Here is a 10,999-nt window from a genome sequence, read left to right as displayed (position 1 = left end):
GCGGCGACGCTGCAGACCAGGAGTTGCCCCCGGTGTCCACCTTGGACCGCTCCAAGGCAATGCGAAGGGCCAGCTCCTCGTCGACATCCAGATCGAAGTCGGAGCGGCTGCCGGAGTCGACATGGTCGCCGGATTGTATCGGAATCGAAGAGGGGAGAGGAGAGAAGAGGACGGAGTGAAAGAGAAGAGCAAGTGAGGGTTCCAAGCACGGAGTTGGATTGGTTTTTTTTGTGGGACATCGGTGGGTCGTTGGTGGGTCGGGCCTGTCAGGCGGACGCATCCGGACGTGTCCAGGCCATCACATACCTGGCCTACATTTGAACTGAATATGAGGGACGTCGGATAGCGCGGGGCGTTCGAGATGTGTTTAGGGCGCCCGGTGGTAGATGTTCTTAGCTAACCTTTTGCGCAAAGTATGGATTCTCCAACCCGTGATTTTAAATTTTATCCGTATGAACACTGATTAATCAAACAAAGTGAAGCGAGTTTTGGCAAAAAAAAAGAGAGAGAGAGAAAAATTAATCTTCTGCGTTGCAAGCAACTTACAAAAGTAGTGCAGACATCGGAAATAGTGGCACCGTGCAGGGCGGGTACGGGTAGGAACTGGAGCGTGATGGACTTGTGTACCGCCTACGTGCTCCGCAGATTCCGTTTGTGATGCGCCCGTTCACACCCGCCACGTCCACGCTGCAGTCACGGAGTGGACAGCAGAGTGATCCGACAAGCCAAGTTCCCGCAGATAAGTCTCTTCGCGAACCTACAAATACCGCGACGCTCCACCCAGTCATCACACACCTCGATCACACACACACACCGACAAGCCACAAGCGACAAGCGCCAGCAGCACAGCTCGACTCAACCAGCCACACGCCATCGCACCGATCATGGAGCCCGGCCGCGAGCCCACCGGCACGATCGTCTTCGCCTCCGTCGGGGTCACCAGCTTCGGCTTCGACGTCTTCTCCGTCGCCGCCCCGCAGACTCCGGAGAGCGCGTCCGCCGAGGGGCTGGCTGAGCGCCGCCACACGGACGGCGTCTCCATCAACTTCAACGCCCAGTTCGCGGATGAGGGCGGCGAGGAGGTGGCGTTCGTGTCCGAGCGCACCGGCTCGGCGGGCCTCTTCCTGTGCCGCCCCGGGTCCGACCGCGCCGTGCCGCTGCCGGCCGTCGAGGGGAGCCTGTTCCACGACCGCCCCACCGTGAGAGGCGGCCGGCTGTACTTCGTCTCCGCGCACGAGAAGCCGGATGGATGGTTCAGGAGCTGGGCCGCGGTGTACGCGACGGACCTGGGCAGCGAGGAGACGGTGCGGGTGACGCCGCGGGGCGTGGCGGACATGAGCCCCGCCGTCTCCGTGTCCGGCGAGCTCCTCGCCGTCGCGTCGTACGGCGAGAGGCCTTGGGCGTTCGACTTCCACGAGCTCGAGACGGAGGTCGCCGTCTTCCGTGCCGCCGACCCCGCCCGCCGCGTCGTCGTCGCTGCTCGGGGCGGCTGGCCGACCTGGCACGGGGAGGGCACGGTGTTCTTCCACCGCGTCGCCGATGACGGCTGGTGGAGCGTCTTCCGGGTGGACATCTCGCCGGAGACCCTCGAGCCCTGCGGCGCCGATACGCGCGTGACGCCGCCGGGCGTGCACTGCTTCACCCCTGCCGCCGCGGGCCGTTGGATCGCCGTGGCGACGCGGCGGAAGGGGCGGGCGCAGCGCCACATCGAGCTGTTCGACCTCGAGACGGAGCAATTCACCTCTGTAACGTCGCTGCTCAACCCGGAGCTGCACCACTACAACCCCTTCTTCTCGCCGTCCGGCGCGCGCCTCGGATACCACCGCTTCCGCGGCGCGGGCGCGCCGGGCGACTCGCTGATCCCCTACCGGCAGCCGGTGCGCAGCCCGGTGAGCTCCGTCCGCATGCTCCGCGTGCACGGCTCCTTCCCGTCCTTCTCGCCGGACGCGAAGTACTTGGCCCTCAACGGCGACTTCTTCAAGTCCCCCGGCGTGACGATCCTCCGCGCCGACGGCTCCAAGCGATGGGTGCTCGCCAAGCAGCCCAACCTGTTCTACACGTCGTGGAGCCCCAGCGAGAGCGGGGTGGTGTTCACCTCCGCTGGCCCCATCTTCGAGACCCCGAAAGCGACGGTCCGGGTGGCGCGCATCGAGTTCGACCCGACGGAGCTCACCGACGACCGCGGCGACGTCGACGTGGCCGTGAAGGAGCTGACCCGGCCGGAGGCCGGCAACGACGCGTTCCCGGCGGTGTCGCCGTGCGGGCGGTGGCTGGTGTTCCGGTCCGGCCGGTCGGGCCACAAGAACCTCTACATCGTGGACGCGGCGCGCGGGGAGGAGACGATACGGCGGGTCACGGACGGCGAGTGGATCGACACGATGCCGAGCTGGTCGCCGGACGGGGAGCTGATCGCGTTCTCCTCCAACCGGCACGAGCCGGGCAACGCCGCCGTGTTCAGCATCTACCTGGTGCGGCCGGACGGGACGGGGCTGCGGCGGGTGCACGTGGCCGGGCCGCCGGGGAGCGCGGAGGCGGACAGGGAGCGGATCAACCACGTGTGCTTCAGCCCGGACGGCGAGTGGCTGCTCTTCACGGCCAACCTCGGGGGCGTGGTGGCCGAGCCCGTCTCAGGGCCGAACCAGTTCCAGCCGTACGGCGACCTGTACGTGTGCCGGCTCGACGGCTCCGGTGTGCGCAGGCTCACCTGCAACGCCTACGAGAACGGCACGCCGACGTGGGGCCCGGCGCTGGGCGTGGAGTCGCTGTCGCTGGGCGCCCCCGCCGCCGACGATTCGCTGGGCGAGTTCGACGAGCCGCTGTGGCTCACCTGCGGCGTGTGAGGTGCAGAGATGGTGATCGATTGGTTGGGTGCAGCCACGGCGGTTTCGAGTGGCTTCGGTCGATAATATTTTAATTTAATAGTGGTGCGAATGATCCTCATTCTGGTTGATTGTGTTGTCAGACGTTTTGTATTGTTGCTAAGTAATAAAAACAAGTGCTTGTGTGGAATCCACTATCTGTTGTCAGATAAAGTTATGTCAGTGACAAGCCTGGATGAAGACTGACGGACACAGGGCAGCGCTACGCGCCGGTCGACCGGCCCAAATTTGGACCGGTCACCGCGCATCCGCTTGATTCAACCACAAAGCAAGTCATTTGATTCGGTAATGATTCACTGGTAGTTTTTTTTTTGCGGGTGAATTCACTGGTAGTTTACATACAATAAACAAGATAATTTATATTTAATAGTGATGATAACTATGCAAAGTACAGACCATTGGCCATGGAAAATTAACATTTTATGAACACATCCTCAACACATAGCAACAAAAAAAAGAACTACTATGATGCGCGCTGACTAAAAAGTTCAATGAAATTAATTTTTTGACATGAACACACCATTGAATAACTAACCACGACCCCCGCAAAAAAAAGAATAACTAACCATGATGAATAATAAACCCCATGTCTGATCTTGGTACATTAGATACATCAAGCACGATGAAAAAAACAATTAAAAACTACTCCCTCCAACTAATATAAGAGTGTTTAGATCACTATTTTAGTGATCTAAACGCTCTTATATTAGTTTACAGAGGGAGTATCAGCTAAAATTATTAGGACATTTGGCACTGTTCGAGGGAAAACCCAACCGACAAAAATGGTCTAAAATTGGCAGGCTACAGACCTGACTACTAAGATGCAATAAGGTTGATAATTACATATCAAGAGCTATGGGAATAGCTGGCAGTGGATAAATTACTGCACATAATGCGAGCAAAAAAGTGTACAAAATGAACTAACTAATCCATGGCAACAACTCAAGGCCATGCCTGATAACTAAGGTGAGAATAGCCTGATAAGTATAGAGTGCATGTATCAACCAAATTCAAATCCAGTGCTTTCCTGATCATGGTGATGACAATATAGCAATAAACCAGAGAAAAAACAACTATGAAAACGATGATCCACAGTAGCAGCACAAAAGTCGAAAAGTCCATTTTGCACCCGAGCTCATATGCTCCCGCATGAACAGTAAAATCGAAAAAAATTCAAAAAATTTCAATTTTTTTTGAGAGAAACATTGACAAAAGTTCTAAGTGCCTGCAAAAATTCATCATGAAATCACATTCCTGTAAGGTGTGGCAAAAAAAACAAATTCAGTGATTCAAAATGCATTTGAAAGTAGCTTTTTCAGAGTACTATTTTTGTTTTTTTGCCACGCCTTCTAGGAATGTGATTTCATGACGAATTTTTGCAGGCACTTAGAACTTTTGTCAATGTTTCTCTCAAATTTTTTTTGGAAATTTTGGAATTTTTTTAATTTTTTTTTGATTTTACTGTTCATGCGGGAGCATATGAGCTCGGGTGCAGATTAGCCGCGTCCCACAAAAGTATCCAAATCCGCGGATTGCAAAAACCATACCATCCCATACTCGCCCGCAAGATAGAGAACCAATGTCATCGGCATCGTTCGCTTTTGTTGCAAAGCTGATATGATTCGCCATTTATATAAGTGGTCTATATTTTACTTGAGAAACATAAGTGTGACGATATGGACAATGCATAGTGTGTTGTCAAATTTGTTTTGAAAAGTGCTTACTGACAGATTGGGAACTTTGTTTGACGCGGGATAGTTGAGCAGACGCTAGAATGGGCCGACCCAACACGAACCACATGTCTTCAACATACTTTTTTTTCACATTTTTTTACTTTTGCTTACATTTAGACATAAAAACATATATATGAAAAAAATGTCAATCATGTATTTGAAAAATGCTAAACATGTATATAAAAATATATTCCTGATTCATATAATAAATGTACAATGTGTATGGAAAAAGTAGACAAAAAGTATATGTTTTAAAAATTAATCTTGTATTTAAAAATTGTTAAACATGTATATAAAGAATATTCCTGCTGTATAAAAAAAATGCACAATGTGTATGGAAAAAATTAGACATAAAAAATAATATAAGTTTTCAAAATTTTAGTCACATATTTGAAAAGGTTAAATGTGTGTATAAAAAATGTTCCTGGTGTATATATAAAATGTAGAATATGTATGCAAAACAATTTGGCATCAAAGTATGTTTGGAAAGTATAATCATGTATTGGGAAAAATGTTCAACGTATACATAAAATAATTTTTTTCAAAAAGCTCCACGTAGTTCAAGAACATGTTTATTGTCATTAATAGAATGTATGTGACATTTTTAAGAAATATTCACATGTTTCCAACAAAAGTGTGCAATTTAAAAAATTATTTATGCAGTGTTAAAAACATTCACATAGTTTTAAAAAAATATTTCCATTTAAAAGGTTTTGAACGTGTATCTGAAAATTGTTGACCAGGCTGAATACGTGTCCCAAACTGCACATGAAAATAAAAATGTACAACATGTATATAGCAAATGTTCGACATGTATTAAGAAAAGGTTCACGTGTCCGCTAAAAATGTATATTCTATACCGCGAAAGTAGACATGTGTTAAAGAAGGAAAACCAGTCAAAAATTGACAGAAAAAGAAAAATAATCCAATAAAAACAGGGAAATAAACAAAGTAATCCGGTTCAAAAAGAAAGAAAAGACAAAATCAGTGAAAACCGAGGAAAAAACTTGATTAAAAAACAAAGAAAGCAAGAAAATGGAGAAAATTGTGTGAAAAACAAATAAATTTTAAAAATAAAAAGCGTAAAAACATAAAATCCGAGCCTAAACCAGTACAACCGAACAAAACCACTAGTGTCACGACCGAAACCCAGCAAACAAAAGAAAAACACGAAAAATGGACCAGTCTAGTAGCTACATGTAGGGAATCCTTAAGATGAGGCGGACAATATACTCGCTATAAGTAAGATATAGTCTTCGCGGTCTCTGCTTTTTCTTTTAGGCAATCTCGTGAAGTTTTATTGAATCATCATAATATTTGTAGGAATGAATAAAAGTCATCAGGTTAGCCGTAATCTAGCGAAGCATGCTTTACAATTAGAGTTGATTGTCATGTTTGGTTAGGCTTCGCGTCGCTGCAAAGAGGATGCACTTATATATTCCGAGAGGGTGTGGGCTGGACCTTAACACAGAGCCCACAGCCATGGTAGGCCGCAATTTATTATTCAGCTCACGAACGATGTTCTTCTCAAAAGAAAAAAAGGCTCACGAACGATGCCGCCGCTCGCACAGGTGGTAGTGAGCTTCTGGGAATGACTTGGCCACATGGCATATCCACTGCCCCGCTAGACGGTGTGCGTCTGTGGGCAGGTCAAGCGCATTGAACAAGGCCGCCCGCCGGGCTGCCACGAGGCCAACTACGTGGCCCGCATGCAACGCGCCTTGCTGCCACTTCTACACACACCCTCGCCGGCCGACCGCTCATATAAAAGCAGCTCCCCGGTGCGTCCTCGCCGGCATCACTCGAGCGCCGTTCGCCGCAGCAGCAAAGAACTACGCAGTAGCTAGCTTTCAGTGTCTCTCATCCATCATGCCGGGCCTCACCATCGGCGACACCGTCCCCAACCTGGAGCTGGACTCCACCCACGGCAAGATCCGCATCCACGACTACGTCGGCAACGGCTACGTCATCCTCTTCTCGCACCCCGGTACGTGTATATGCCTTGCCTTCACGGCCTGCTCGATCGTAATCCCTGTGAAGTTGTGTTCTGGTGCTGATTGATTGTCTGTGCTTGTGTGCTACTGTTCAGGCGATTTCACCCCGGTGTGCACGACGGAGCTGGCGGCCATGGCCAACTACGCCAAGGAGTTCGAGAAGCGGGGCGTGAAGCTGCTCGGCATCTCCTGCGACGACGTGCAGTCCCACAAGGAGTGGACCAAGGACATCGAGGCCTACAAGGTTCGCCCATGATCTGTGATCGATCCCGATCTGAAAAATTCTTGGTTGCTGACTAGCCATGCATGGTGGGATAATTTCTCTGCTCTCGCGCACGCAGCCTGGGAGCAAGGTGACGTACCCGATCATGGCGGACCCGGACCGGTCGGCCATCAAGCAGCTCAACATGGTGGACCCGGACGAGAAGGACGGCGAGGGGCAGCTGCCGTCCCGCACCCTGCACATCGTGGGGCCGGACAAGGTGGTGAAGCTGAGCTTCCTGTACCCGTCGTGCACGGGGCGGAACATGGACGAGGTGGTGCGCGCCGTGGACTCGCTGCTGACGGCGGCCAAGCACAAGGTGGCCACCCCGGCCAACTGGAAGCCCGGGGAGTGCGTGGTGATCGCGCCCGGCGTCTCCGACGACGAGGCCAAGAAGATGTTTCCCCAGGGGTTTGAGACCGCCGACCTGCCCTCCAAGAAGGGCTACCTCCGCTTCACCAAGGTCTAGGCGTGCGTCCGTGCTAGCTCGGTTACTTGTGGCGGTCTGTGTCGTCGTGGTGCGTGCGTGCTTTTGTGGTGGTATGTGTCGTGTTTCTTCTGTAAATCTACCAGCGTCGCTGGGCTATGTATGTGTACTGTGACTTTGCCACTTTCATGTGTTCGATCGCCGGTATATCCATGTGTGTGTTGGTCGCTTGGTGTCATCATGTTTGGAGAACCGCTTTGCAGTGTTCTTGATGGACGGCGGCACGTATCAGCACGGCTGCTGCGAATCCACGCTGCCGTGCCGCCTGCTCGTGTCGTGGCCTAAATGCGGGCTAAGGCAAATGTGCAAACCGGCTCATCTGACGTGCCTCCATGGAAACTTGACTGTAGCATCAAAACAGGGAAAAAAAAAGTTAAAGGCACAAAGACAGGCACGTGGTTATATGCTCCCATGTAGCGCCCGTGCCGGTCACTGGTTGAGCTGACAATTGGGATCACAGTTCGCAGAGATATAAGAATGTTATAAAAGAAGAAAAAAAAGATGAAAACCGACAAAGAACAAAAGGAAAGCGGAGAAAAATCAAGAAAAATGAAAAAAGTAAAGAAAGGAATAAAGAAAAATCAAAGTGAAACAAAGAGAACCCTGAAGAAAACAAATGCAAAGAAGTGAAAGCAAAGAAAACCGAGCAAGAAACAAAGAAAACCGAAGAAAACAATTGAAAAGAAAAAAATGGTTAAAACAAAATCCAAAAAAAAGAAAACCTTGAAAAAGTAAAGGACATAAAAGCCGTAGAAACAGGTAAAGAAACAAAGATAATGAGGGGGGAAATAAAGAAAACCGCAGCCAGACAGAGTAAAATATACCTTAAATGTACACATAAAAAATATATTAACATGTAAGCAAACCAAAGAAAAATGAAGAGATCAAGGGAAGGAACAAAGAAAAGTCAAAGTGAAATAACGAAAAATTAGAAAAATCAAAGAAATACAAAAGAGTGGAAACACTGGAAACCGAGCGAAAAACAAAGAAAACAATTGTAAATCTAAAACAAAATAAAGAAAAGCGAAGAAAAGAATGTAAACTGTTCAAAACAGATAATAATATTCAGGATTAACGGATCGTTCAATGTGGTGGCCCATTCAATTTCAAAGTTTAGTTTTGACAAGTATGATTGGCAACTTAGGTATACGTGCAGGACTTATAAACTGAAACAGAGGTAGTATATGGAATGGCATACTTGTTAATGGTGTTTTTGTAATGAATGATTGTAACAACTCTTTTGATTAATTAATATGTGAGGCGGTGTTAAAAAACTAGTTTCATACAAGACATCCATAAAGGAATATGTCTAAAGGTTTTCTTTAACTCATCTGCTTCAGGTGGTTTGGGGGTCAAAGAAACAATAGTATCATTTATATCATCAGGAATGCATCCATCATTAGAAAAACTGGTTAACTGCTTTGGTCATCTCATCCTTCATGATTCCCTAATGTCTCTGAAGGAATTGAACTGGAAAACCATTAGACCGCGGAGGTTTTAAAGGGTCGATTTGAAAAAAGAGCATTTCTGATTTCCTCATTGCTATTTTTTTTTCAACAAAACCTCGTTCATATTCGTGGTACTGGTTGGATGGATAAGTTGTAGCATCTCCCCTAGGTCCATCTAATTATCTTTCTCGAAGAGCTTCCCTATAAAGAACATATTGGTGTTTTTCATTTCTTCAATGTTTTTTTTAACACAGTACGGACGCAAGCGCTCATATACACGCGCATACATTCATGCTCGTGTCATGGGTAATCAGAAACGAGAGAAACGCAAGAGTATTTCGGCATAAGAGCGCTCCTCCGCCAATTCTGCTCAATTTCATTGTGGTCGAGGCAAAGCCTTTGGGTCACCGCCGGGACAAAAAAGTTAGGGTCTTTTATTTTGCGAGAGTAATGCCATGTCGCGTAAAGGGTGTGTGTTGTAAAAAAAGTTCTATTCTCTCTTTAACGAATACATGAGGCAAAGTTTTTGCCTCCGTTTCAGAAAAAGAAACAATAGTATCATTTATATCATCAGGAATGCAGCCATCACTAGAAACGTTGCTTAACTGCTTTGATCACCCCTAATGTCTCTGAAGGAATTGAACTGGAAAACAATTAGACCCCGGAGGTTTTAAAGGGTCGATTTGAAAAAAGAGCATTTTCGATTTCCTCATCGGTGTATTTTTTTTCAACAGAACCTCGTTCATATTCTTGGTACTGGTTGAATGGATAAGTTGTAGCACATCCCCTAGGCCCACCTAATTATCTTTCTCAAAGAGCTTCCCTGTAAAGGACATATTGGTGTTTTTCATTTCCCCAATGTTTTATGTGAGGGAGCCACCGATCTTTCCAAGCCTCAGAGTTTTGTTCCTTTTTGCATGGCCCAAAGCCTTCCTATGAGGCTGGTATTTTTATCTCCTTCCCCAAGTCAACCCATTCTTGAGCGTTGCATCCACAAAAGTTTCTACCTATAGAGAGTTTCATCGATTCTTGCTTGGATGGAGTTTACTTCCTCCTAGTTGGTACTGTATTTTCATATTTCTATTTGTTTTCATTGCATTTGTTATTTATTTTTTATTTTTTGCATTTTTTATAGTTTCCCATATTTGTGCAACTGCACTTTGTTTGCGCATTTGTACTTCCGCCTTTTTATATTTACAACTTTTTATCCATGTTAAGTTTATTTTAACGATGAGTAAACATGACAAAAATATTTAAAATTTTCAGCCACTTGTGCTCTCGATACTTGGTGCGGAGCATTCCACGTTCATCTCCATGTACACTCCGACTACTCTCCAAATCTCAAGTGGACATATGACAAGACCTCGAACATACGCCATTGGACACAAGATGAACTCGCTCCTCTCCGAACCATCACTTTCTACATGTGAGATATGGCTGCTACCTCCAACGTGTGTTCTATGCATGATCAGATACTTGGAGGAAAGCCACGAAGTCACCACATCCAACGGAACAGCTAGCGAGGACGCCAAGTACAAGGACCGAGAGAAGAAGCTGCGTGAAGCTACAGCCACCGGACGACCGGCCCAGCCCGGACGTCCGGCCCCTGAGGACCCGAGCCGAATCTACGGACGACCGGAGCCATCGGACGTCCGACGACTCCCAGCGCCCGGACGACCGCCAGACACCGGACGTCCGACACTCTCCAGCGCCCGGACGACCGACGCCGACCGGACGTCCGACACCACCTTTCCAGAGCCAAAACGCCGGACGTCCGACATGCACCGGACGACCGGACCCTCGCGAGCCACCGGACGTCCGGTACCTGTCGGACGTCCGACGCCTGTGCGCCCGCCCGTGTGTTGGGCCGAAGCCACTTACCCTTTCATTCGCCTAGACTATATATACTCCTCCACCTCCTCCTAGTTAGGTTTAGTGTTGTGATAGCTCATTCGAGAGATAGAGCTACGCTCATCCATTACGGATCTACTCCACGAGAGAGATCGCGGCCCCTCTACGGAGAAGATCCCCTTGGATTCAAGACCCCCTCTTGGGTGGCCCCATCAAGACCTCCTCACGGAGAAGAACCGGTTACCGTGTATCGTCCGTTGTTGACCTTGGATCATCGTGTATCTCTTTGTGTTTCGAGGATCTAGCACATGTGTGATCTATTTCTTGTTGGTTGAGTGTTTCTCT

General features: G+C 48.5%; 2 protein-coding genes across 2 annotated transcripts; both read left to right on the top strand.

Annotated features, from left to right (window-relative positions):
* The first annotated feature begins 572 nt into the window (after window positions 1–572).
* On the top strand, window positions 573–3,013 carry LOC119353639. The gene has a single exon (XM_037620278.1). It carries the CDS (start codon window positions 885–887, stop codon window positions 2,838–2,840), a length of 1,956 nt encoding a protein of 651 aa, XP_037476175.1. The 5' UTR covers window positions 573–884; the 3' UTR covers window positions 2,841–3,013.
* A 3,396-nt stretch (window positions 3,014–6,409) lies between these two features.
* LOC119359103 (1-Cys peroxiredoxin PER1) lies at window positions 6,410–7,502 on the top strand. Its single transcript, XM_037625433.1, has 3 exons — window positions 6,410–6,599; window positions 6,702–6,850; window positions 6,948–7,502. The coding sequence occupies exons 1-3, from the start codon at window positions 6,482–6,484 to the stop codon at window positions 7,335–7,337; spliced, it is 657 nt and encodes a 218-aa protein (XP_037481330.1). The 5' UTR covers window positions 6,410–6,481; the 3' UTR covers window positions 7,338–7,502.
* Window positions 7,503–10,999: the final 3,497 nt, after the last annotated feature.

The sequence above is a fragment of the Triticum dicoccoides genome, chromosome 2A (assembly GCF_002162155.2).
Source record: "Triticum dicoccoides isolate Atlit2015 ecotype Zavitan chromosome 2A, WEW_v2.0, whole genome shotgun sequence".
Classification (NCBI taxonomy): Eukaryota; Viridiplantae; Streptophyta; class Magnoliopsida; order Poales; family Poaceae; genus Triticum; species Triticum dicoccoides.
This window is presented reverse-complemented; position numbering and strand designations above follow the sequence as displayed.